The 27,972-nt window shown below is 52.2% G+C and overlaps 1 protein-coding gene across 1 annotated transcript; it reads right to left on the bottom strand.

The window, feature by feature from the left end:
- Nucleotides 1-114: 114 nt before the first annotated feature.
- LOC127183805 (complement C3-like) lies at nt 115-26,670 on the bottom strand. The gene is given in 41 exon segments (XM_051139956.1): nt 115-295; nt 387-522; nt 603-686; nt 2,575-2,658; nt 2,866-2,955; nt 3,349-3,454; nt 4,408-4,494; nt 4,595-4,682; nt 6,733-6,784; nt 6,895-6,985; nt 7,091-7,150; nt 7,715-7,873; nt 9,115-9,278; nt 10,040-10,196; nt 11,744-11,842; nt 12,471-12,630; nt 12,906-12,981; nt 13,513-13,716; nt 14,970-15,056; nt 15,155-15,221; nt 16,360-16,572; nt 16,718-16,866; nt 17,613-17,698; nt 18,219-18,327; nt 19,139-19,339; nt 19,522-19,593; nt 20,076-20,205; nt 20,601-20,759; nt 21,317-21,523; nt 21,715-21,918; nt 22,534-22,680; nt 22,768-22,883; nt 22,979-23,105; nt 23,299-23,401; nt 23,489-23,579; nt 23,684-23,766; nt 23,865-23,959; nt 24,591-24,661; nt 24,760-24,922; nt 25,312-25,501; nt 26,578-26,670. Coding segments are annotated over 41 exon segments (4,992 nt in total). The 5' UTR covers nt 26,661-26,670; the 3' UTR covers nt 115-153.
- Between the last annotated feature and the right edge of the window lie 1,302 nt (nt 26,671-27,972).

Here is a 27,972-nt window from a genome sequence, read left to right as displayed (position 1 = left end):
AAAATAATTTTGGTGTCCACATGTATGTGCACACATGTACTTCACACAGAAACAGGTACACACACACACACAACACACACACACACACATCAGCGACAGACACCAGGAGGAAGATTGAATACAAATGAAGTTTTATTGGAGGGCTGGGTGTGGTCAGTTGGGGCAGCCAAAAACCATCATGGCTTCTGTGAATGCCTCGAGGGCCTCGCACCGTTTCTGGTTCTCCATATCCTGGCAGTCTTCTCCCTCGGGCCAGAGCTCCACCCATGTGTCCTTCCCAATGATGTAGCTGATGCTGAGGAAGGGAGAGCAGGTGAGGGCGGGCTCCTGGGGCCATGGGTGGGGTGAGAGGGGCAGCCACACTCATGGGCAGGGTGGGCACTTACTTGGGCTTTTCCCCCCAGAGGTCGGAGGAGAGACCCCACATGAGGTACTTCTTCCCTTCCTGCAGCTTCAGGGCTTCTCTGCACTTGATGTGGCTGATGAACCTGCGCTCCTGCCCTGCCTGCACCTCATCTGAGCCTGCAGAGCCAGGAAAGAGAGGCTGAGCACCAGGGAGAGGGAGTGGGACTGGTGAGGTGGGAAGATGAAGGACTGAGTACCTGACTTGATGACCTGCTCGACGGACATGATGTACTCATCAAAGTCATTTGACAGCTCTGTCGAGATGAGCTTGGTCTTGTACACTGTGGAGGGGGGAGGGGAGGGGCAGTGAAGGTCATGAGCAGGGTTGGCCATGGAGCCCTCACCAGCAGATGCACCTGGCCACATGAGCCTCTAACCCCCCAAGTCTATCCATTCCAGGAACACACACAACCAGGCCATCCCACAGATATGCTCAGACTTGTGTACTCAGCCCTGACCATGCGTGAGTAGTTAGAGCTGCCTACAGGCTCATAGGACTGAGGCTATGGGCAACTCCAGACTACAGAACCACGCGGACATTCATAGCCACACATGCCACACACACGGTTAGAGTTACAGGCAAGTAGTCATATACACAGAGGTGGCTTTGCTCACCCCGCAAACACCCACAATGCCAGTATGACAGTATCACGCAATTGCAGCAGCCTGCAAAACCACACCTGACTAGAGCTGTGTGTAAGGACAGTCATTTTCACAGTGTCTATGACTGCTATCCAATGTTGCCCTTGATAACTGTCTCACACACAGACATGCAAAGTCACTCATGGTCATAACACATACCCAACTCACTCAGCTGTGTGCAATTACACCCATAGCAACAGCCACGTGCACAGCTATAGCTACTGTGTGTGTGTGTGTGTGTGTAAACATGTTTACACGTTGTCATAATGTCAGTGGTCAACCTGACACAGCTGAGAAAAGGGAACCTCAACTGAAGAATTGCTCCATCAGCTTGGCCTGTGGCCATGTCTGTGAGGCATTTTCTGGATTGCTAACTGATGATGAGAGACCAGGCCACTGTGGGCGGTGCCATGCCTAGGCCTGGGCTGGATGGGGACGGACATTAATAAGCTGCATTCCTCCATGGTCTCTGGCTCAGTTCCTAGCCTCCCTTCATGATGGACTGTGAACTATAAGATGAAATAAACCCTTTCCTCCCCAAGATCCTTTAGGTCAGAGTTTATCACATCAACAGAGAGGCCAACTGGAACACATGTGTACATGTTCATGTGTGTGTGGAGGCTAGAGGCCTACTTTGTCCTTTGTTTGACTGATGTGTGTTTCTGTGCATGTGAGTGCAGCATCCAGTGAATCCAGAAGAGGGCGTCGGACTTCCTGGAGCTGAAGTTACCTGCTGCTGTGAGCCTGATGAACAGTGCTCTAACACACGGAGCCATCTCTCCAGCAAGCCCCATCCCTCTTGTTTTAGGAGACAGTCTTACTGAGACCTTAAACTCACTGGTGTGGCTGGGCTTGCTGGGCCCTTAGAACCTCCTGTTTCTGCCTCCCCAGTGCTGAGTTTTTTACCTAGATCCTGGGGATCAGATCCAGGACTTCATGTTTGGGCATCTAGAGCCAAGGCAACAAAGCTATCATCCCTACCCACAGTTCCGTGGCTACATACTACAGCCTCCTGGCCAACTCTACCATAGTCACTCTGCCTTTTCTCACTTGGTGGCACGTACTCAGGCAGCTGGTAACCATGGCTCACCACTATCTAGCTATGTCCTTGTCATTGAGACCTCAGCTTCTGGAGGGAGGGCCCTTAAGACTCAGGAAATAAAGCAAACCTACAAGGCCCCTTCCAACGATTATAGAAGAGCCCCCCACCCCATGCTTCTGCAAGGAACCCCTCACTCCAGCTCTTATGAGTGACCCCAATAACTCACTGGTTCATTAAGCTGGACTTGGGTGGCTGGTGCCCTACCTGGGGTGAGCATCTCCCCAGGAAACATCACACAACACAGACCACCTCTGCCAAATGATAGCCCTGCACTACATCTCTACATGTGTCCAACACACAACAGTCAGCTGCAGCCACAGCCTGATAGGGACACACACAGTGCCACTGCTGCTCCTCACTGGCCACACACTGCCACACCACCCATCACCACATGGTCTGATAAAGCCACCAGTGGCCACACTCACCATAGTCCACTCCAGGCTCACAGGCTTTGTCCAGCCGGTCATTCAGTGTTACCTCGTCCTTTGACTGTTGCATAAAGCAGTTCTCTGCAGAGTAGGATGGACACAAGCACTTGAGTCCCTCTGTACTTGACCAAGGACCCACTGCCTATGATGGGGCAAGTTTCAGAGAGGACATCTATCCAAACTCCATGTCCCTGGGGTGGCTTTTAGGCTTTCCTGCCCTATGGGAGTGGAGAGTCTATGCAGATGTGTCTTGCCCATGTCCACCCCTCACACCATCCTAGTGCCCACCCTCAGCACAGCGGCACATTTCATTGTGGCAGAGCTTGCTCAGCATTCCATCTTCCTTGTCTGGATGATAGAACCGGGTGCATGATTCCTCTGTGGGGAGAAGAGATGGGAGGGGGTCAGAGAGCCATGGACTCCACTTCTGAGACCACTCTGCTCATAAATCCCCTCAGCTCTGAGATGCTAGGTACCCCACTTCAGACCCCATAACACTCTGCCTCACTCTTTTGGACTATGGTGTCTTCAGACCTCCCTATAGAGCCCTGAGACCCTCAGATGCCAAAACGCTAAGTCCCTGGGATGCGCAGGCCCTCTCATCCTCCAGATCTCTGGGACTTTCATACCCCAACATGTAAGTCCTTGGGCCCTGAGATTCCCAACTCTTCCAATATATTGATGCAGGCTGTCAGATTTCTGATACCCAGATACCCAGGGTCCTTGGACACCTGGAGCGCTCAGCCCTCAAGGCCTGCGTTGGCTGCTCACCCAGGTTGTAATAGGAGTAGACTTTGACCGACCCAGGCTGGATAAGTCCCATGTTAAAGAACTGGTCAATCCTGAAGGACAGACATTCTTCTTCAGAGTGTGAGATCTGGGGGGGAGGGGAGGAAGGAGCTGGTTAGTGGTTTGCACAGAGGGAGCCCAGGACACAGTCCTGGCATTTGGAGCCATGGTGAAAAAATTGAGGGACCAGGAAGGTTCTAGAAGGTGCAGACAAAGCAATAAAGGTTATTGAGCAATCATCAGCTCTGTCTCCCTTTTCTAGTATGCTGGGAGCCATACTATTTGAAGACTTATTCTGAGTGTGGGGCATCTAGGTGAACAAGCTCCAGCCAGCAGGTCACTACCTTTAAGGAGGATATTGACACCTTAAGGAACCACCTTCAGAGGAGATTGATGCCTGCCTGGGAGGAGAAGGCCAGGTCTCAGTAGAATGGGTCTGTTACAGATCATCATAAAAATGAATCTGTCTTTCTGGACCTCTCTCAGCTTAGGCTGTTCTTATTTTCCAATAACTTGACCTAAATAACTCTTTTCTCTGTAAATCATGCTACCTCAGGTATTTTGTTTTAAAAAAAAAAAGTAAAAGGCACTATGATAGTGCTCATGGAAACATCACATGCAGCCAAGTATGGTGACATACGGCTATAATTCCAGCATTCAGGAGGGTGAGACAGGAGGATTGTGAGTGCGTGAGTTTGGGACCAGTTCAGATGACAGGGAAGGACCCTGTCATTCACAATTAGATAAAAATGCACAAACATGCACAGTTCACTTTTCCTATGCCATTGCTGCAAACACCAAGATCTTGGAGATTGCAGAGCCACAGGGTGGAAGGGTTTTGGATCCCTGAGCATGGAGCAGAGAGCTCTCATCTCCCACACCAGTTAGGACGGGAGGGGAGACACTCTTAAATTAGTCAACTTATTATACAAACTCTTTCTCCTATCACTTTATAGCACAGACCCTGTATTCAAGATGGAGGGAGAAACACATCCAGGAAGGAAAAGGGAGGCACAGATGCCTCCCAGGGGACAGCCGTACCTTGTCTAGATAGATGATAAGGGTGTACTTGTCGGTGAGTTTGTTTATCTCATACTTGGAGATGTATCTGTCCACTCCACGGGTCAGCTAGGGAAGAGCAGAGCTGGTGAAAATCCCTCCCTTTCTTCCCACAGCCTTGCCCAGACCTCAGGCTCCTCCCCTAAGCCCCAGACCCAAGTCTCCCTACCGCTTCCAGGTCTTCTGTGTTAGGAGCAAAGCCAGTCATCATGGCAACATCCAGGATGGACATAGTGGCATCCACATCTCCCAGGTACCTGCACATGGCAGAAAAAAAGTTATCACCTTTCAGGATGGGTTCAGCACCCAGGGCCGGGGCCAGGATGAGGAGGTCTCATCAGAACCCAGGCTCCTGCTTTCCACCTGGCACTGAGGAAGAGTTTGGTTTGGGAAACACTTGCTGAGGGCTATATAAGTTGATGTAGCCAGGTGCGGGGGTTCATGTTGTCAGGCAGGCATGGGGGTTCATGCTGCTGTCTCCGCACTGGGGAGGCTGAGGCCGGAGGACTATGGGCTACTTAGTGAGTCATCTCAGGCCAGCCTGTGTTACAAAACAAAACAGGGTCTCAAACAAAACCAAATATAGTCAAAACCCAAAACTAAACTAAACAAAACCACAGTAACGTGGTGACAAAGGTAAGGTTCTTGCCTAGGATGTACAAGTCCTGGGTCCCATCTATAGCGTACACACTCTTTAAAAAAATGGCAGTGCAGAGGTCTGGTGTGCCAGTATGGAGGAATGGTGTGGCAGTGTGGAGGGCTGGCGTGGCAGTGTGGAGGGCTGGCATGGCAGTGTGGAGGGCTGGCGTGGCAGTGTGGAGGGCTGGCATGGCAGTGTGCAGGGCTGGTGTGGCAGTGTGGAGGGCTGGTGTGACAGTGTGAGGGGCTGGTATGACAGTGTGCGGGGCTGGTGTGACAGTGTTAGAGGCTGGTGTGACAGTGTGAGGGACTAGTGTGACAGTGTGGAGGAATAGCGTGGCAGTGTGGAGGGCTGGCGTGGCAGTGTGGAGGGCTGGCGTGGCAGTGTGGAGGGCTGGCGTGGCAGTGTGGAGGGCTGGCGTGGCAGTGTGGAGGGCTGGCGTGGCAGTGTGGAGGGCTGGCGTGGCAGTGTGGAGGGCTGGTGTGGATGTGGAGGGCTGGCATGGCAGGGTGAGGTGTGTGGCAGTGTGGAGGGCTGTGTGGCGTGTGGAGGGCTGGTGTGGCACTGTGGAGGGCTGGCATGGCAGTGTGGAGGGCTGGCATGGCAGTGTGGAGGGCTGGTGTGGCAGTGTGGAGGGCTGGTGTGGCAATGTGTAGGGCTGGTGTGGCAGTGTGGAGGGGTGGTGTTTCAGTGTGGAGGATTAGCATTGCAGTGTGGAGGGGTGGTGTGGCAGAGTAGTAGGCTCACATGCCAGGCCAGTTCAATGGCTTTATCAGTGAAGTCCTTGCTGAGTGAGATCACCTGTTACCCATGTTAAAAAGCAAAAAAGAAAACATAAAAAGATCAACCATGGTGGCTAGCACTGCTACCCACTCAGCCATCTCTCTGGTACATGCCTGTACTTCCATCCCTAGGGATACGGAGTCAGGAGAAACTTTGGGCTCACTGCCCAGCTAGCCTAGTCTGTTTGAAAATGTCCAGGCCAGGGAGAGATCTGTTTTAAAAGAACAAGGTGAAGGGCCAGGGAGGTGGCTCAGTGAGCAAAGGTGCTAACCACTGTGCTTGACAACCTGAGTTCAATTGCCAGACACACATGGTAAAAAGAAAGAACCAACTCCCACAGCTCTCCTTCACATATATGCTGTGTCATGACGCAGTGCACATATCCACATCTGTGCATGCACAGGCACACACACATGCATGCATGTACTCTTTCACACGTGTGCCTGTATACACACGCACGCATGCACACACACTCCTACACATGTACCTGTGCACGCCTACGCACATACACACACATGTGTATGCAGATGCATGATGACGGAAATAGAAAACTGGTCACCAGAGATGATCACATAACAACAACAACAACAACAACAACAACAACAACAACAAAGACAAACAAAAAAATGAAAGTTGCCCTGGTGCTGAACTTTGTAACATCAGTGGCGCTTTAAAGGGAGAGAAGATGGAGGGAATGTGAACCCTGGGGTTATGTGAGAGATGTGCTGTGTGGCCAGAGGGATGGCAAGCTTGTCAGCTCTTAACAAATGAGATGCAGCTTGCAGCTCTCACACTTGTGGCATGCGCAAAGCAGGGATGACGAAGAAGTCTGTGTAAAGGTGGAGAGAAGGAGCAGGATGAGCCCCAGGGACCCAGATCCTCACCTGGTGCAGATGTCAAGGACCATACTGTTGTGGGCGTTTTCAGGCTTCTTAGCTACAAACACAGAAACAGAAAGATGGGAGAAGGTGACTTTGGGTCCCGGCTCAGGAGGAGTGCCGGTGCTAGGTCAGGCGTGGTGCTGGATGGGTCTTTATTCCTCTTACCTTCTTCAGGGGCTGGTCTTAGGGTGACCCTGAGGTCAAACTTCTTGCAGGTGACTTTGCCTTTGACTTTGGCATGATACACCGTGACTACCTGGTGAGGTGAGAGAGCATCTCATGGGAAACATAGCTTGGCTGAGGACAGGGAGAAATGGACAGGGAAGGCAGTGGACCCAGCCGATGGGTTCTCCTTTCTTACCGACAATGTGCCTTGGCCTTTTCCTTTGGCTGTTAGAGTGAAGCCCTCATTGTGCTTGGTCTGCAAGGAGTTTGGGGAGAGAAGTGGGGAGTGGGGCTTAAGAGCCAGCTTCAGGACAAGGGAGACAGTGTAATAGGCTAGGGAACATGGGTTTGATGCCAAGAATCTATGTAAAGCAAACCAGAAATGGGCTTGAAATCCCAGAACAGGGAGGCAAAGAGAGGGGGATCCTTGGGCCCTGATGGCTAGCCAGCCTAGTCTTTTTGGTGAATTTCAACCCAGTGACAGACTTTCGGGACAAACAAGGTGGAAAGCACCGGAGGACAGACAGGTCACCTTGCCCTCTCACTGTCCCACACATATATACATGCACATGAGCATTCTCTCTCTCTCTCTCTCTCTCTCTCTCTCTCTCTCTCTCTCTCTCTCTCTCTCTCTCTCTCTCTCTCTCTCTCTCTCTCTCTCTCTCTCACATCACACACACACACACACACACACACACACACACACACACACACACACACACTCAACTTCCTCTGGCTCTGGAAGGCATCTGACCTCCCTCGTACAGCCCTGGCTGGTACGGAGGGTTGGAATCCAAGGAGGTGAGGGGTGAGGCTCTACCTCCTCTGATCTCAGAAGGCTGCCAGTTTCCCAGAGCAGGCGAAATTTTACTGGGTTGCTGCGGCTGGGGAGTTGGAAGGAGACATCCATGTTCAAGTCCTTGTGGTCAGGGACGTCTGTTTGGTATTGAGCCAAGGCTTGGAATACCATGAAGGTGGCCTAGAACACAAGGGGTAGAAGGAGCGTTAGCCTTGCATTCCTTCTAGTGGTTAGGATTGCTGAGGAGCTAATGATGTGTGGGTCAGAATTACTCCATCAGCACCACACACAGAATCTTCCAGAGAGTGCAGAGACGAAGATGGAAGGGGTGGACATCTCAGAGCTCAATGTGACAGAATCCCAGGCCAGGGCTGGTGGGCAGTCATTCTGTGGCCTAGAACCCCACCAGTGTGTGAGGGGGACAGTGGTGATCACTGGACACTGAACACATGTCTAGAACTCCCCAAGACAGTGAGCTTTTGTTCAGAAGTTTGCAGTGATGAAAACATGTCAGGATCCATCAGAAAATCCAAGTAGAAGACTGAGGGTCTAGAACCTCCAGACCCATCAAGAGGAAGGCACCGTGGACTAGAACTTAGGAGGCCAGAAATTAGTCTAGAACCATCTCATGAGAAAAAAATTAAACTTGGGTGTGGAGGCACCAAACTCTAAAGTGATACTAAGGATGGAACACTGAGAGGTGACTAACAGCCCATGAGAAAAAAGGATCAAGCTGGAGCCCAAGCTTGCTTTGCCTTAACTGGCTAAAGCCATCACATGAAAAAGTCTGGAGAAAGAGGTGCCACCTTGTGTAGGTGAGGACTGCTCTAGAATAAACCAAGGACAAAAGGTGGTTGTCAGGCAAGCACGTGGGTGGAACTGGGATCTTGGCCTAGAACTCACCCTTGGGAAAGGGTGACATTTGAGAACCCAGTGGGAGAGAGAACATGACCAAGAAACTGTTTGTGAGGGAAGAGGTCATTGGGAGCTCCTTGGGCTGAGGGAAGTGATCTAGAACCCTACAATGGCAGGGTGGCATTGAGCTAGGAACATGATCTAGAACCCACACATGTGAGGTGGGGAGTCTGGTCAAATTAAGACCACATCTAGAACCTTCCAGTGAGGGGGCCATTAATATCCTGGTGAAACTAGAAATGTGTTTTAGAGCCCTCCGGTTAAGGTGACATTGAGGGGATGGGCTAGGAACATGATCTAGAACACTTTGATAAGAATGGGGAAGGGGGACATTGGTGACCCTAGTGGAATGCAGAACGTGATCTAGTGGGGCAGGGCATCTGATCTAGTTTCTCAGCTTGCCTGAAGTCTTCCACACTGCTCAGACAGAAGAGCTATATGCCTGGGTCTTGGTGTCTTCCCCCCAGGAGACCTGGGAATTAAGCATTAAGCTTGAGGTCACTTGCCTGGGTGGAGCCATAGCCACCTCCATAGTATCTTTGCTCATTGAGCCAGCGCACCACGGGACCCACAGAGTCGAAGTCTTGCAGCTGCAGCAGGGTAAGGAGGGCATAGGATGTGGCCTCCACGTTGTAGAGATGCTGGCCAGGCTCTTCCCAGCGGTTCCCATCTGCAGAGGGGACATCCCAGCTCTTCATCCACTGCCCAGTAGCCTGAGAATGACTCAGGATCTGGCTTTCCCCGTACCCAGTTGGCCATGTTTCTTGGTCACCATCCTCCTGCTCAATGTTGATTATCACTCTGAGTTACCTGCACACAGTCCCCTGGCTGTGCCAGTCAGGAGTTACCCTGACTGTGCTGACTGATGTGGGAAGACCCATCTTGGCTGTGGGTGGGACTCTCCCCTGGAATGGAGGTATCAAATTGTGATAGATGGAGAATGTGAGCTGAGTGCTAGTGAGCTTGTGGCCATCTTTCTGCTTCCTAGTTAGGTCTCACTGCCTTGAGTTCCCTGCTGTGATGGACTGCACCCTTGACCTGTGAGCTGAACAGAGCCCTTCCTCCATTGAGTTGCTTCCATTTGGGGATTTTATAACAGAAACAGGAAAAGAAAGGAAGCTCATCCCTGGCCTACCAGCCCCTGACACTCCTTCCGTGGCCCTTTCTCCTCCCTTGGGCTTGGATGGCCAGCGTATGGTTGAATGAAAGAAACAGCAGGTCTATTATATGGTCAACATTGAAGAGTCAACATACTTTAGAGGCTTCCAGTGCAGTGTGGGCCATCCATCTCACCCCTCGGCTAACAGCCATACATCCTGGCTCAGCGTATTTACAACCCTCCCTCACCCACCGGCCATACACCCCTTCTCCTTCAAGTGACCCCTCAAACACCTACACACCCAGCCCTTCCCCCTTGAGGTGGCCCCTCACCTTTGGCTGTGTTCAGAAACTTGCCGAGGTAAGGTTCCTTCATCTTGTTTATCAGGGCCAGAGCATACCCGGCAATGGCCACCGTGTATGGTCTCTGTAGGTTCAGGTAACTGGCTTGGATATATTCCCCTGCCTTGTTAATGCTCCCAGGAAGGCTCTGTGAGAGACAGATGGTTAGGAGTGCACACACATGACTTCTGGGTCATCAGGATAGTATCTGTCCCCTGGGACTGCCCTGTCTTCAATTGGTCTGGCTTTAAGTGTTCCCTGGTTGATGAGGCCACTTGTGTGGCCCTTCTTTGTTGAATACTTGTATGTGCCGAGAGCAGCCTGTAGACTAGGTGTGTGCAGAAGAGTATGTGACTGTGGGTTCTTGAGTAGGTGAGCCCTGCTTCATAACAGTGGTGGATTATGGTCATGTACATACTCCCCCAGGGATGTCACCAAACAAAACAATGGCATAAAATGTCCCAAATGGACATAAGCTAGAAGCCATATTCAGCATGTCAGTGTAAGCCTAGGTCAGCTGCTCTCCTCTATATCCTCATTGCTGTCATCACACCCTTATTACAGGCTTGACATTTATTCATGCATTGAATTTGGATGTGCATCTATTTGCTCTGAGTGAAATGGTCCCTCCAAGGTGGGGCAGGCAACTGTGGTGCCTATAAAACTCAGAAGACGGTGAGAGACTTAGACCAAGACTCAGAAGGCTCCAAAACCTCACAAGCGCTCATGACTCTCAGGAAAGGTACGAGCTACACAAAGCCCCTCGGATGGCTTATAAATACAGGAAGTGATCACTGGGGTAGAGGAGTCTCTTTGGTTGGACAGGGTACTCCACATGTGCAGCTTTCGTGACTCTTCACTCATGATAAAGTGGGCCTTTTGGCAATGCAGCTGCCTTTGAGCCACCCATGCTCTCTTAAGTGACCCCAATAAACTTGATGCAACTTTCACCAACTGAACTTGGGCAGAACCATTTCCCTGGTCTGTTCTTGATCCCCATGTAGGGTGATAGATGTTTGTTTGGGTCTTGACAGAAAAAGTCACATACCAGACTTCATTAAAAAAAAAAAAAAAAAAAAAAAAAAAAAAAAAAAAAACCTCTGCAATCATAAATATGATACACAGCAGGTAACGTGGCATCTCCGCAAGACCATCTAAATAATAAGTAGAGAGGGAGAAACCTCCCTGGCAAAGCCAACAACAACTCCTCCCCTGGTTGGCTTCAACTGTCAACCTGCCACAGCCTAGAGAGGGGAACCTCAGTTGACGAATTCCAGGATCAGATTGGTTCCTGGCCATGTCTATGAGGGATGGTCTTGATTGCTAATAGATGTGGGAGGGCCACTGTGGGCAGTGTCATCCCTAGGCAAGTGGTCCTGAACTGTCTAAGAGAGCTAGCCAGGATACAGGGTTGCCAGTGAGCCAGCAAGCAGCATCCTATCATTGGCCTTGAGTGAAGTGAGCTCATTGGTTTGAGGTAATGGAACAGCAAACATGTCTGCCTTTGAGTGTCTGCCTTGACTTCCCCCAGGGATGGTCTTTGGTCTGGAGCTATAAGCTGAAAGAAAGCCTTCACTCCCTTAAGTTGCTTTTGCTCAGAGTGTTCAATCACAGCAACAGAGGAGAAGCTAGACTCCACCCACACCCACACAAACTGGGGTGGGTGATATGGCAGAGGGCTGAGAAGACACTCACGTTGACCTGCCCCTCACAGATTTCTCTGGATTCCTGCAGCGCGATGAGGACGAAGGCTGTGAGGGACACATCGGCTTCCTTGGCGTTCCGGAAGCCTCCCTGTGATGAGAAGCAAAAGTGGGTGTGTATGTGTCCTTACCTAGCTAACAAACACCCTGAAAAATGGGGGAGTCTGGACTCATCTCCCCACCCAGGAGGATCAAACTCTCTCATTTGAATCAATTGAATGGTTTGTTCATTTTCTGTGTTGCTGGGATCCCCCTGTGCTGATGCCCGTAAAATGGCTGAAAATAGTAGACATGGGTCCTAGCCCTCACAGGTGTTTGTGTCCAACAGGGATATGGATGAGCTACCCATCCCCCACAGACAGAAGCGCTACGTGGATTATGGTGGTGTTACCTCCCGACATGCCCATGGTAAGTAGCAAATCTCTTGAGTCAAAGCACTTTAGTAGGGCCTGAAGAGTTGGCTCAGCTCAAGGACTCAAAGTTTGATGCCCCAGAACCCACATTAAAATAACAAGTATCTCTGTATGTGTGTATGGTGGCATGTGCCAGTAACCCCAGGATTGGGCAGGCAGAGACAGGCAGACACAGGGCCTCAGGGACTGGCCAGCCTACTCCTTCCTCACCAAGTGAACTGACAGATAGAGTAGCGTGCCCTCTTCTCCCTCCTGGAACCCTCTACCCCTCTGTCTGGAATCCCCCTGGATTCCCCTAGCTCTTACAATCATTTCTTGGTGAATCACGGGTCCGTCCTCCTGAAAGACACCATCTGGCTTCTGTTTCTCTAGGATCAGCCATTTAACAGCCCCACACAGAACCTGAGAGTCGATGGCGATGAGGTTGACAGCCAGAGAGAAGACCTTGACCACATAGGCTGTCAGCCTGGGGGTGGGAGTTATAGGGACACCAGTTATGAACCAATTGGCTTTGGGAACCAGAGATTGACATCTTTGCTCACCAATGAGCAGTGAGGGGGTGGTGCCAGAGTGACTCAGTTTGTATTTTTAATCTCAAATCTGTTTATAGGAGTCTAAGGCTCACTCAGTCCCTGCAGCCTTGACTGGACAGACAGAGGCCAGACCACCCTTATTGGGGGTTTAGGCTTTTTTCAGGTGGTTGTTGAGGCAGAGGGGCCCAAGCTGACCATCTGTGCTCACCAGGTGCTGGGGGCTCGGTTGTTGAAGGCAGCATAGGCAAAGCTGGGCTGTTTGAAGGCCAGCTGCTGGGTGTACCCTGTGGGGGAATAGACAGGGTCACCAAAGGAAGGAGTGAGTTGAGGCTGGGCTGACCAGGGTGGACATCAGATGCTCTGGCCACAGCGTGAGGTGGGATATAGGTTCAAAGAGGGTAGGGCCAAGATCCTGCGGTGGGAGGTGGGGTAGGGCACTAAAGGAAGGCTTGAGAGAAAAGCTCAGAGGGCAGGGATAGAATGGAGGTGTGAGTGGGCGGGCCTCACTGAGGAGCCTGAGGGCAAGGATGCTCTATGGGGTGGGACAGAAATGCAGAAAGGAAAAGGGCTCAGTTGGCACATGGATTATAAGAGGATTCAGGCTGAGCTCAGGGATCAGACAGGAAGTGAGCCATCTCTGAAGACAGGAAGGGGGAGGGGCTTGGAGAAGACACAGAGCCTTGGGAGCAGGGAAGAGCTTGGGAGAAGATTGGGGAGCCCTGGGGCCTATGGAGGAGGGCTATGGCTTTGAAGATAGGGGAGGGAGGGGCCTCTGAAGGATGAGCAGGTTTGTGGGTGCTCTAGCTCAGGCCCACCTTTTTTGATGAGCTCCAGAGACTCCTGCCTCTTGTCCAGGCCGAACTTCTCCCACTGTTCGGTCTGGTCCAGGTAGTGTACCGCAATGACTGTGGGTGTCATGCCGATCATGTTCTGCTCCCCACAGCCCGAGGGGGTCACAATCAGGTGTTTCAGCCGCTCCCCATCCACAGAGTCCTCAACCATCTGAGTCACCGGGGTTCCTGCAGCCCAGGGTGGAAGAAAAGACCGGTTCCAGCCAATCCTTGTCCAGGGCTTGGTGACTGCAGGACAGTGCGTGGGGTCCTATGTGGGTTTGGTGAGAGGTTATACCCCTCCTCTTACATTTAATTTCACCTTTAGTTAAAATAATGGCATTAAGCCGGGCAGCATTTGAAGAGGCAGAGGCAAGCAGATCTCTATGAGTTTGAGGCCAGTCTGGTCTACAAAGTGAGTCCAAGACAGCCAAGGTTACACAGAGAAACCCTGGCTGGAAAACAACAATAACAACAAAAATGGCGGTAGTCACGGACAGCTCAGGCTTAAAGTTCACTGCTTGTGTCTGTTGGGGAACTCCACATAGAATCTCAGATAATCCCCAAACCAACTTCGCAGTTAGGTGTTGTCACTCGCTCTCTATGGCAGCTTGACTCAGGGACACAAAACCCGTTCTTCCTGGATCCAGGCAAAAGTAGCAGAACCTCAGCCCTTAACATGTGTAGCTTCTCCTTTAAATGTCTTTACCAGCCAATGCTGTTTGCTGAACTAACTTCTGCCAGAGGCTCCTGCAGGCAGACCCAAGGTGCACTGCTCCAGATGACGTGGGGGATCTGAGGTGCTATGGCTCAACCCCCACAGCAAACAAGGCAGGGAGAGTATGAGGTGTTTGAATGAGAGCAGTTGTCACAGGCTCATATGCTTGAGTGTTTGGTCCCCAGTTAATGAAACTGTTTGAGAGGGATCAGGAGGTGTGGCCTTGTCGGAGGCGGTATGTCACTGGGGTGGGATTTGAGGGTTTAAAAGTCCACTCTAAGCCCAGTCTCACTTGTTCTCTCTCTGCCTGCTGCCTATGGATCAGGATGGAGAGCTCATCAACTGCCCTAGCACCATGCCTGCCTGCTTCCTGCTGTGATGGTCACAGACTAAGCCTCTGAAACAGCAAGCCAGACCCAATTAAATGCTTACTTTGATAGCGTTGCCTAGGTCATAGTGTCTCTTCACAGCGATAGAACAGTGACTAAAACAGTATCGTATTAATATCCTCATTTTTCTTAGAGGCAAAGTGAAGCAAGGAGAGACAGTGTGTCGAGATTCAAATCCTGGCATCCCGGTCCGGGGTCTTTCCTCTCCTTCCCTACCTCCTTTTCTTTTCTTTTTCCTCTTCTCTCTCCATTCCCCACCCTGAGGTGGCACTCAGTTAGCTTCAGCCTCCCAGCTGCTCTGACCCCTGCTGCCCAGGAAGTTTAGGCCATTTTACCTTGCAGGAGAATTCTGGTCTCAGAGTCTGTGTCTGGCACTTGGTCGCTGAGGTCTGCAGCGGGCACTTCCACTCTCTGTACCCCCTCTGCAGGGTGAGAGAGTGAAGGAGGCTTGGATGGCACCAGCTCCTCCTGCCCCTTCCCTGGCACCCCACCCCCTTGCCCTCTCTGCCTGCCTCCTCACCTTGGCCGAGCTGCTCTGGATCCAGCGTTTTACTGATCACAGTTTTGTTGACTCTCATTCCTTCCGGCTATGGAGAAGGATGGACAATATGACAACAGATACACAGATGGTCAGTAGGGTGCTGTCCAGAGGACAACTCCTTCCGAAGATCTCTGCCTCTTCTCTCTGTGTGACTGGAGACTAGTTACTTAACCTCTCTGTGTCTCAACTTCTTCTAAGGAGGAGGTGATGTAAACACCTACCTTATATTCATATGTGTGTGTGTGCGCATGTGTGTATTTCTAAATATCTGTGCATGGGCATGTGCATGTGTGTATTTATGAGTGTGTTCAAGTGTTCATGTGTGTGAGTGTGAGTATGCATATTTGTGTATGTGCAAGTGTGTGTGCACGCATGTGTGCTTGTGTGTGCAAGTATGCATGCCTGTATGGGTGTGTCTGCAAGTGTGTATATGTATGTATGCATCTGCGTGAGTGGACATGTGTGTGAGGTGTGTCTGTGCATGTTTATGTGTAAGAGTGTGTGCATGTGAGTGTGCAAGCACATGTGTGTGTCTGTATGAGTGTATGTGTGTGAGGTGTGCGAGTACATGTGTGTATGTGTGTGTATGTGTAAGTGTGTATGCATGTATCCATACATTTATACATAGCTATGTGAACGAGAGTGTGAGTGTGCACGTAAGCATGTGAAAGTGTCAATGTCATATGTCTTCTTCTATCCTTCTCCACCTCACCTTTTGTAACAGAGTCTCTTGCTAACTCTGGAATCTTCCAGTTCAGCTAGGCTGACTGGCCAGTGATCCACTTCCTCTGGCTCCTGTTTGGGTGCTGGGACCTGAACCCAGTTCCTTATGCTTAAGCAACAATCACTTTGCCAGCTGAGCCGTCTCCCTAGTTCCTTTTTTCTTTTAAAAAAAAAAAAACTGAAACAGGGTTTCATTAAGTTACCCTTGCTATTCTCAAATTCATGGCCTTCCTGCTCCCATCTCCCCAGGGCTAGGACAACAGGCCACACCCCATAGCTGCGATGGACACCAGAGCTTTGCATGAGTTCACTGAGCTCTCCACTCCTTGAGCCTGGCCAGTTCTAAGGTTCTGTGACACCTAGGGAACACAGAGCCCTAAGATGATCCTTGGGGTCTCAGAGGCCAGGTCAACAGCAGGGAGATCTGAAGACCAGAGAGAGCAGGTGCCCCAAGGACTCACCACGACCTTCAGTGTCTTTTTGACACCATCAGTGATGAAGTGGCCAAAGACAGCAGCCTTGACTTCCACCTCCTGGAGGCCGATTTTCAAGGGGACAATGACGTAAGGCACAGCTATAGAAGACTTGGCGGGGATGTCGATGATCTGAGAGTAGCTCTTCTTGGCAGTGGCCATGCTGCAGAAGGCTGGGTTGTGCAACAGGCTCACCTTCACCTGCAAGGGAGGGAGGAGCCAGGGAAGGTGCATGAAGGACAGGCCAAGCAGGTGAGGGAGGGGACACGGGAAGTGAGGGGAGGACCAGGGTAGGTAAGGGTGGGTTCATGGCTCCCAGTGACCCTCCCAATTCTAACTGGCTCACACCTTAAGAGGGCTGTTTTCGTCATCGGTAGTTGTAGAGTACAGCTCTGATCTCCACCTGTTCGTTGCGCACCACAGAGTAAGGCAGCCGCAGGTCAATGAAGAAGTCCTGCATCACTGCGATCTCATAGGGGTCGGCCACACAGATCCCTGTCGGCAGAGAGAGGAGGGTGAAGGGTCAAGGGTAGGAGGGCTGTGCATGGGGGAAAAGCCGGGCTCCTGGCTCAAGTTCCCTGGATCAGCTGCCCATGGCTGACCCCATCTGCAGAAAAGGGGAAACACTAAACACGCACATGTGATTGACAGATCCCAGATGAGGTGGGATCACAGCCAGTTGTGTCCAACGTCTGTGAGTTTACATGTGCACATGCACACATGGGTGCACATGCCTGCACGCATGGGTATACAAGCATGCGGAGGCCAGAGGTTCACCCTGCCTGTCTTCTTCAATTGCTTCTCTACCTTATTTAATTTTATGTATGTGTACATGCAACTCTGTGTTTGTGTGCATCTCCATGCACTCCCCACAGAGGACAGAAGAGGGCAGCAGATCTCCCGAAGCTTCAGGCAGCTGTGAGCACCCTGATAAGGGTACTGGGAACTGAACTCTGGTCCTCTGCAAGATCAGCAAATGCTTTTAACCACTGAGCTGCCCAGCCCTCTACTTTAATTTGTGGCACAGACTTTCTTAGTGTCCCCAAGGCTTACTGATTGGCTAGGTTAGCCGGCCAGGAAGCCCTAGGGATCCTCCTGTTTCTGTCTCACCACCCCTGGAATTACAAGCAGGCATTACAACACCCTGTTTTTTTCTGTTGGTTCTGCAGGTGGTGCTCCTATCCTTATGCTTGCAAGACAAGCACTGCACCACGTAGCCATCTTCCCAACCCATCCTGTACCTTTCTTGTTTGACAAGCTCACTGCCAGAATCTCCCAGGTGGTGATGGAGTCTTTGAGAAAGATGTTCATGGTCTTCGTAGAGACTCTGGGTGGGACAGAAGTTTAAAAATTAAGCAGTAATATGTATGAAGACAGAGAAGGGTGCTGAGGAGGAGGCTCCAGGGGGAAAGTTTCCACTTGAGCTCTGGGTTGCACCTGTAGCTTTCCTAGTTCAGGCCATGAACTTCAAATGTGACTCCAGAGGAAAAAGGAGGCTGGCAGGTGCATGTGAGGTATGCAAAATAGCTGGTCAGGGACAAAGCCTTTGGAATGAGAGAATCCAAGCCCCACCCCCTGTTATACAAACACACACACACATATATTTTTTTTACAGTGTGTGTGTGTGTGTGTGTGTGTGTGTGTGTGTGTGTGTGTGATAGAGAGAGAGAGACAGACAGACAGATAGACAGACAGACAGACAGACAGACAGACAGACAGAGGCATCCTTCTGCCCCCACCTTCATGAGGAAGTCAGGGGAGAACTTGTGGGAGTTTGCTCTCTCCTTCCACCACATGGGTCGAGTGGTGCTTGGTAGCCTCTTTACCCACTGACTATCACGCCATACCCATTTTTCTCTGGTTCTTTCAACTCCTCTATGGTCCACAGCCAGCTCTCTGGAAAGTGGCTTCGAGAGACGATATCATCTTCTGGAATTATGTCTTCATCCATATCACCTGAGGGTGGGTAGATATGGTTTGGAAAAGAAGACCTCCTGTGCAGATGGCTCCTCCCTGGCATACATTTCTGAACCATGTAAATTCATTCACCACCACTTTTGGTTGTTTGTTTTTGCTTTTTGCTTTTTAGTTTTTTTGAGACAGGGTTTCTCTTGTAGTCCTGGCTGACCTGGACTTGCTTTGTAAACCAGGCTGGCCTTGAGCTCACAGAGATCCCCCTGCCTCTGCCTCCCGTGCTAGGATTAAGGGCATGCGCCACCACACCCTGCTGTGCACCCACCGCTGTGTGAGGGTTCCCACCAGCACCAGACATGCTAGTCTATGGGCTCCTCTCTCTGTCCAGGAAGTAAAAACTAAAACCCACGTTCTACAGATGTGTTGGTGTCGAGGTAAGCACCATCCAAGCTGGTTGAGAAATCATTAGGTAGCCCAGGATACCTAATGGGACCTGCAGCAATCCTCCTGTCTCAGCCTCCTGAGTGCTTGAGTGACAGGCATGTGCTTCCATATCTAGCTTCAAGGTGGCTGAGTGCAGGAGAATTTATCGACATTTTGCTGAAGATGTATCGGTCTGTGGGCAGGGGGTCTAGTTCGGGAAACGCCGGTGGCTAGGCTCCCTCCCTTAGTCTTTCTCTTGCTATGAAGCCCAGCTGCCCCATCTTCCTCCTTCTATCCTCCCAGGGGACAGGGTTAGGATCACAGCCTTTGGGCTACCCTTCCAACAGACAGGTGCAGCTACCCATTCACTAGGCAGGTGTGTCCCTCCTGCCCCCCCCCCACCAGAGTCACCCCACAAGGCACCACTCACTCCTTGCCAGGCCCAGCACACGGTCTCTCCGGTGTTGTTGCCGAAGCTTGGTGATATAGTCGCAGCAGTCCATGAAGGCTTTCACACATTTCTCTCCCTGGGAGATGAAGCGGGCCCGGCGTTGGCAGGTGAGCCGCATAGGGATATCGCGCATGCCGTCCTCGCAACACTTGCGCAGAGCCTTGTCAGTGTACTGACCCGCTGCGGAAGGCCCAGACCCAGCGTCAGCCATAGCCATCAGGAGAACGTTAAGCCAGACTCCAGGTAGAACTTCCATGGGGCAGGACAAGGAGGGGGGCAACCCTCTCCTCCTCCTCCCTTGGGATTCTAACAAGATGGGTATGGCTGATGCACAGAGATGGGGTCCGCGGAGAGTTCCTCACCTTTGTCCATCCTCCTTTCCATCAACTGTACCGAGCGACGGCGACGGGCAGCTGGCTTGGCACACTCAAGATCTGAGGGAGGGCCAGGAGGGAAATGGGTGAGGCTGCCATGGGATTGCACCCTTTTTGCAGGAGAAGAGGCTGAGGCTCAAGGAGCAGCACTGAAGGCTGGGGAGGTGGCTCAGTGGGTAGAGGGGCTTGCCGCCAATTCTGCTGACCCGAGTTTGAGCCCCAGGACCCGCAAGACGAAAGGTGAGAACTGAGTGGTAGGTGGTGTGCATATGCACACACATGCACATTTGTTCCCATATACACACATACATGCACACATTCAGAAGTGCACACACACACACACACACACACACACACACACACACACACCTGTCTTTAATTTAAAGCAACTGAAAGCTAATGTTAAACAGAACAGGCACGGGCACGTGCTGCTGGTGAAAGGGCAGAGATTCGGTCTCTTGCTCCCAGGGTCCTGCTCTTATATGGGCACCTAGTGGTGGAAACACGTCCCTCCTTGTGTGCACCCTGGTCTCTTTTCTCACTTGTCCTCTGATCAGTCTGCTGGCCTTGACTTGTCTTAAAGGCCAGGCCTGCATCCGTGAAGACGCCGGCATAGTCTTTCCCACTGCCTGGGGTGCAGCCGATGTCTGACTTTTCTACCACGTCCCAGATCTGCAAATGGGATGAGATGGGGTGAGTGGCAGGGGTAGAGAGAAGCCAGATCAGCAGAGCCTCAACCAATCTACCATGAAGCTCAACGCAGCCATCCCCACCTCTCCAACCCTCACATCCAGCCTTAGACAGAATCCTAAGCCAGCCTCTCACTCCCACCACCCACTGTGCTCCACCCCAGGCTGCTGCCCCAGCCTGGCTAGGGACCCAGGAGCTCATCCCACACTGCTGCCCCAGCCTGGCTCAGGGACTCAGGAGCTCACCCCACACTGCTGCCCCAGCCTGGCTCGGATATGCAGGAGCTCACCCCAGGCTGCTGCCCCAGCCTGGCTCAGGGACCCAGAAGCTCACCCCACGCAGCTGCCCCAGCCTGGCTCAGGCAGGCAGGAGCTCACCTTGCTTTGAGTCAGTTTGTTCTTCTTATTCAGCACAAACACACCCTTGTCCACGGCCACCAGCCCAACTCGGGCCCCCTGGTTCCCCTCGATACGGATTGTTGTTTGATCCCCAGGGGCAGGCTGTCGGTTATTTTTGGGGTCACCCTTCACCACCAACTATAGGGCAGGTAGGGAAACAAAATGAGGAAGAGTCAATCCTGGGAAAACTACAGAGATGGGGAGGAAAAGAGAAAAGGGGGTAGGGTGGGAGAGAAGAGATAAGTAAAAGAGGAGGGTGAGGAGAGAGAGGGAGAAAGGGGGGGAAGTAAGGAGAGAGGGAGAGAGAGACAGAGACAGAGAGACAGAGACAGAAAGAGACAGAGAGACAGAGAAACAGAAAGAGAGAGAGAGAGAGAGAGGAGCAAAGGAAGGGCTGCAAATGGCAGTGGGGAGACAAAGGTGAGCAGATCTCTGTGAGTTCAAGCCCAGCCTAGTCCACACGTTGAGTTTTCTGACAGTCAGAACTGCAAGGTCACTCTGTGCTGGTGCACGCCTTTGATCCCAGCACTCAGGGAGGCAACAGCAAGAGGATCTCTGTGCATTCGAGGTCTACAGAGTGGGTTCCAGGACAGAGAAACCCTGTCTCAGAAAAAAAGGGGGGGGGGGGAGGCAAAAAGAAAGAAAAAAAAAGAAAAGGGGACTAGAGACAAGAGAGAGGCGGGGTCAGGGCTCACCGTGCCTACACAGGAATCCTTCACATCCACCCACACAGAGTCGGCCACCACCTCCCTCTGGCCATTGGCTGCAGTCAGGGTGTAGTAAGCCACCAGGCGGAAGGAAGGAATGAAATCTGGAGTAATGGGCAGGGACAAGACCACTGGGTCCTGGCCAGGCTCCCGAACCTGGCGGCCTGCCTTCAGTAGCTTCCCCTTGTTCATAACCTGGAGGGATGATGGGCTGGCGTTAGAGCCAGGATGGGGCTGCGTGGAGCGAGTAGGGGAGACACATGGGCTGGGCAGGGATCCCTGGGATGCTGGAGGAGTGGAGCCCCACCCACACCCACACCTCGTGGCCAGCCTTCTGCCCTCTCCCCCTCCTGCACCCCCCCCCCCCTTCGCACGTGGCCACTGACCAGGTAGGTGTAGTAGCGGATCTTGGCCTCTTGGTCTGTACGCAGGTGGAAGTTGACATTGAGATTGTCCCCTGGTTTGAGCTCCACGCGAGACACTGACAGGTGTAGGTAGTTATTGGAGTTGTACATTGTGTTGTAGGGCTGTGCCTGCATGGTCTTGGTGGCCTGCCGCGCGTCCGGGATACCCTCCTTCTTGGTGCTTACCTGGGTAGGGAAAGAGGGAGGCACGTGAAGGCTGATTACTGATTGACAGCTCAACAGCTTCTAGAATCAATCAGGAGCCAAGCTCTGGCCATGCCCGTGAGGGAGTCTCTGGATTAGGTTGAATGTGTGAGTGGCACGGTCCTCCCCTGAACTAGAGGCCTGGATTGAATAAAAAGGAGCCAGTGAACTGAGCACCAGCGTTCATCTCTGCTGACGAGACAGCTGCTCTATGCTCCTGCATCTGTGCCTGCCCAGCTATGATAGGCTAAGGCCTCATACTGTTAGGCAAGGTACACCTTCCTGGACTAGAGCCACGACTCCGCAGTTAAGACCATTGTCTGCTCTTCCAGAGGTCCTGAGTTCGATTCCTAGCAACCACATGGTGGCTCACAACCATTTACAAGGAGATCTGGTGCCCTCTTCTGGCCTGCATGTGTACATGCAGACAGAGTATTGTATAAATAATAAATAAATACAGGTTAAAAAAAAAAAAAAAAAAAAAAGATACTCCTTTCTTCCTTAACAGGCTTTCGTCAGTTGTTCTGTTAAAGCAACATGGCACAGCCCCATGTTTCCCTGGCCCTGGAGACCAGGGCGGCAGCTTCAGACACTCACTGTGATGGTCAAGGGCTGGCGGTTGTTGAGAGTGTTGACACTCAGTTTGGCCACGCCATCATCTTGGGTGAGAGCCTGCGCATCAGATCCCTGAGTGACTACTGGCACTCGGCTAGCTGGAGAGCCGTCAGGGTTGGTCACAAACACCTGTGAAGAGAGGCAGGTTGAGAAGGGTCAGGTGGTGTGGTCAGAGTGACTCAAGGTGGGAGTTTGGACACTGGGCCTGGATTTTACCATGAGGTCGAAGGGCATGGCTGGCTTGAAGAATTTGGGCGTCTTGGTGAAGTGTATCTCATATGGAGAGGTTACAATTGGGATCCCAGTGTGTTCTGCCTCCACCATGTCACTGCCTGAGGGGGTGGATGGTAATGGTGAGGGCAGGTTCCCAGCAGCCCTCAGGGCCAGGCCTCCTTTCTCAGACTTCCCTCATCAAAGCAGGCCTCACCTGAGTGCAGGATGACAGTGACAGAGACATACAGGGACTTCCCCACCAGGGCATCAGCGTTGGAGGGACGCACTCCATCCAGCAGCACCTCTCTCTCCAGCTTTGCTTCCCCAGAACCTTCCTGGATCTGCAGAGAAGAGGCAAGAGTGAGGGAGGGGAGAAGGTTCCCCAGAAAGGACAGGCAGGGAAGGGGAGGAGCTCAGACTGGGTGGCCAGGTGTGGCAAAGTGAGGTGGGAGAGGCTAAGGGTGGGAGGGGCTAAGGGATGGGGGAATGGGCGTGGCAGAGAAGAAGTTGGTGTTCTAGAGGCTGGGACAGTACCAACACACGCTGGAGGGAGTGGGCTAGAGAAATCCTCTTATCGCCATCCTGGACCCCAAAGATCACAAAGGCCGTCCCGTCCACATCCTTCCCATACAGGAACCTGTGAGGTAAGGAGACTTTGGAGTCTTGGAGACCTCTCTGGCTGTGGCTGAAGACCCACTCCCCCATGTGTCACCACCAGCCTCACCTGGCTGTGATGGAAACTTCCAGACCATTTGGATCATCGATGTAATAAAATTTCTCTGCAGGTAGCACCAGGACCTCAAAACTGGGCAGCACTGGGATGGGGTGCAGAGATAATGGCTTTGACATCGCTGCTGGGGTAGCACAGGTGCAGTGACGTCACCCTCAACCTGACTCCCCTGCATGCCCGGGGACTTACCATACTCCTTCACCTCAAACTCTGCAGTGAAGATTTGCTTTGGTGAGTGTTCATAGGAGGCTCGGATCTTCCACTGCCCCATGCTGCGAGAAGATGAGGAGTGTGGCGGGGCCCCCAGAGCACCACCTCCCTATCCCTCTTCTGGAACAGGGGAGTCCAGTTCCTAGAGACCCAGACATACTTGACCAGTTCTGGAATGTTCCAAGACAAAGGCAAGATGCCATTCTGGTTGAGGGAAGATAGGGTGTCTCTCTTGATGGGCACGCCATCGGGGGTCTGTGGGGAAGGCAAATGGGATAAAGCAACTCTTCGGAGACCCAACCATTCCATCTCCTATGTCTACTGAGGCAGCAGACCTGGCTAACTCAGCCTGGGTTCAAATCCCTACTGCGCCACTTATGTGATCTCAGGCAACTAGCACAACCTCTCTGTGCATTCTTGTCTGTCTAAGATATAGTTCATACAGCAAGAGCCTGGGCGTTTAGAAGATAAGGGGCGTGTTGTGTATGTGTCTGGAGCAGAGAGAGCCAGGCACAGAAAGGAGGAGGAAGGGAGGAAAGAAAACTGGGCAGGGTGAGCAGGCCCTTCTGCAAGGAAGACTTTGATCCTAAAGAAGTGGGAGCCAGACTGTTGTAGGCAGAGTAGGGGAGGGATTCTCACACAAGTTTTCCCAGAGGCCCTCTCCTGGGCAGAATAGTCTACACAGAATTCTATCAACTGTCACCCCAATTTTCAGATGGGGAAACTGAGGCTTGGGAAGTTTCTCTGGAGTCAAATTCCTCTGTCTATGTCCCTCTTGTGGGCCTCCCTAGGTCTCTGGTCTCTGCACTGACCACTCTGTGCAGCCATTTGCCCATGGACCCCATCCTGGGGGCTCTCCATCTCTGGGGAACTCTGTAGCTGGTACCTCAATGGTGACGATGACTGTCTGGCCCACGGGCAGTAGCTTGTTGTCCACAGTGAAGATCCGATAGCGGACTAAAGGATAAGGGGAGAAGATGAGCACAGTCCCATTAGACCTCAGGCTCTGGGAGGACCTTCCAGCCCTGGTGTGAGCAGCCTCTGGCAGCACTCACCTGTGGAGCCCGGAGTGTAGATGGTCTTGTCTGTCTGGATGAAGAGGTACCCACTCTGGAAGCTCACCAGCACTGCTTTCTCCACTGTTGCTGCCCCGAAGTTTGCCACAACTGTTACATACTGGTGCTCCTTATCTGCCTTGAACTCCTTAGTGGCTGGAATCTACACTTGGGCCAGGGGGATGTCAGGAGTCTGGTTCAGGGTGACACTCCAGGAGAGCATCTCCCTGAGCCTCTGGGCCTCCTCTCTGTCTCCCCTCAGACTGGAGGGACTCAGAGGAGAGGCTAGTCAGAGGGGAGTGGTGCTGGGGGGAGGGTGGGGAAACAGAAGCTCAAGAGGGAGGGGCTTGAAGGAAAAGACTCAGTTGGAGGGCCTTAGAGGAGAGGGGCTCAGAGAGGAGGGACTCAGGGGGAGGGGCCCAGAGAGGAGGGAGGTGAGGGGGGAGATAGATAGAAGGGAAGGGCTCAGAGGGACATGTAGGAAGCAGCCTGGAAGATCCAGCTGGACTGTAGGGGCTGTGGCTGACTGTAGCTCCTTAGTCCCTCACCCACCTTGATGGAGAGACTGCTCAAGTGTCCATTGGCTCTGGTAAGCACTGTCTTCTCACTGGTCAGCACCTGCTTCTTTTGAAAGTCCTGCACAGTGACTGTGACTGAAATGTCACCCTGTGCCTCGTGGGCCTCCAGCACGAAGGTCTCTTCGCTCTCCAGCCGCAGGACATTGGGGGTGATGATGGAGAACCTGGCCAAAGGGTATGGGAGCAGACGTCATCTCGAGGCCCGAGACTCCAGCCCTCATGACTGACTGGCCCAGGCCCTGCTCCTGGGGAGCTCCTGGTACTGGCTGGGACATCAGCTGGCTTTTCCTGGCTTCAGCACTGGGTACCAACTCATAGGTCTTTCCTCATGCTGTGCAAGTGCTCTCTCTACCACGAAGCTCCACCCCAGCCTCTTCTCACTTTTCTATTTGGAGACAGCATCTCACTACTAAGTTGTTCAGGCTAGCCCTGAACTCACTCTGTAGCCAAGGCTTGCTTAGAAGGTGCACACCTCCTGCCTTGGGTTCCAGAGTAGCTGAGATGACAGGTCCATGTCACCAGGCCCAACCTGAGCTTGGCTTTTGAAAGTCCACACAGTCCAGGAGTACAGACCCCAATAACCCTCCAGTCCTCACATTTCAAACTGACTGGTGCCTAAACTATAAGACATCACTGACACCCCTAAACCTACAGAACTTCTGTTTTATATATAGGTACCCCAATGCTACAATACTGTGTTCTATGCACGTAAGACTATGTAAACACCCTGACACACAAACAACCCAAATTCCAAGAGGCATGGGGGATGTGCTCTTGGCACTGTGTATATGTGTGGGGGCCAGAGGAGGGTGTCAGGTGTCCTGTTCTGCCACCCTGACCTCCACAAAACTTATTCCCTTGTGTTAGAATTCTGCTTCAGTTTGCCTACCTGTGATATCATTGCCTCCCTGCCATGCGGGGGGGGAGGGGGGTGCCTTGCTCTGAGCCTGGCACTGGGGTGGCAGCCAGCGAGCCCAGCTAGTCTGTCTCCAGCCACACAGTGTGGGGTTACAGGCACTGGAGGAGGCCACTTCTGGCTTTTCCATGGGTGCTGGGAGTTTGAACTAAGGTCTGTTTCACACAGGAAGAGTTCTTACCCACTGCGCCTTGTTCTAGTCCCCAGCACTAATTCTTAGCATCCCTCTCTCATCTTCCCGCCCCCCCCCCCCCACTCCACAGAGTCACACTCTCTCAGGTGCCTCCTAAATTCTATAAGGAATTGCACCCTCAGACTACTTACATGGGGCTCCCCAGAGCCAGGAGGGAGCTGGCCAGCACCACCAGCAGCAGCAGTAGTAGCTGGGACCCTGAAGCTGGTCCCATAGTGAAGGACAAGGGTAGAGAGAGTGAGAGGGTGAGGGGCAGGGGTGGACAGTGGTGAGCCAGAGCTGTGGCAGCTGCCTCTTATGTGGACAGCCTTCTCTGGTCCCTCCCTGTTTCTGACCCTGGGGCTGCCCCAGATTTCACAACACAGTTTCCTAAGCTTTTCACAAGCCCTGACCAACAAGCCTTGGGGTGAGTAACCCCAGGAACATTTATTTCACTGGAGTTCCACAGAACCTGTCTGGCTCTGGCTTCTCTGGGGTCAAGGCCGGATGCTGAACCTGAGCTGGTCCCTCCTTGTATCTGGTTGCAGTAGAGACCATGGAAGTCTACAGGGACTCCCTCCCACACTTAGCTGGGCCTCAGCACTTGAGCGCTTCTGTCTGTCTGCTTCTCCCCCACTTCCTCAGGTTTTGCTAAATCAGCACTTCTCAACCTGTGGGTTTTAACCCATTTGAGGTTGCATATTGTAGATCCTGCATTTCAAATATTTACATTGCGATGAATAAGAGTAGCCAAATTATAGCAATGAAATAATTTTATGTCGGGGGTGGGGGGCGGGCATGGTCGTCAGGACATGAGGACCTGTATCAAAGGGTTGCAGCCTTAGGAAGGGGAAGATTCACTGTGCTGAACTGCTGCCCTCCAGCCATGCCTCAGCTTTCCCAGTTGCTGGCCATTACCCAACCCTACTCAGGCACTTGTAAACCAAGCCTTTCCCTTGAGGATAATAAGGGCAGCTCCCCACACACAGTCCCAGCTCTGTGGAGCATTTTCTGCAGTGGGAAAGCATTCGGCTTTTTAGAGGATCATGGGGGGCTTCTTGGAGGTAGGACAATTCAACTCGGCTTTGAAGGCGGCCTGGCCTCGAAGTTCACTCTCCAGGAGGTGTGTTTGTCATCCAGGGTGGCTGAGAGCACTGTGACAGGCTTTGAGAGTCACTAAGGTAAGGCTGGCTCTGGGTTCCATCTCTGGGAGCTGTCCTGTACCTACAAGGACATTGTCACTTTCACTTGTGCTGACTTTGTAGTTGTGGGCAGGTATTGCATTCACAAGGCTTAATATTTGTAACGGACAAATACCAGCACCGGAACGCAGCTCAGTGGGAAAGTGGTTCGGCCCTCAGTGGCACAGGGCTCATTCTGGTGGCACATACCTGTCATCCCAGTCCTTGGAGGTGGAGGCAGGAGGATCAGGAGTTCAAGGTCAGCCTCAGCTGTGTAGTAAGCTAGAGGCCACCCTCAGCTACATGACACCCTGTTTCTTGTTTGTTTGTTTGTGTCAGAGTGTTTTTTATTTGTTTTGTTAGTTG

Source organism: Acomys russatus, chromosome 31, assembly GCF_903995435.1.
Source record: "Acomys russatus chromosome 31, mAcoRus1.1, whole genome shotgun sequence".
In the NCBI taxonomy this organism is placed as follows: Eukaryota; Metazoa; Chordata; class Mammalia; order Rodentia; family Muridae; genus Acomys; species Acomys russatus.
This window is presented reverse-complemented; position numbering and strand designations above follow the sequence as displayed.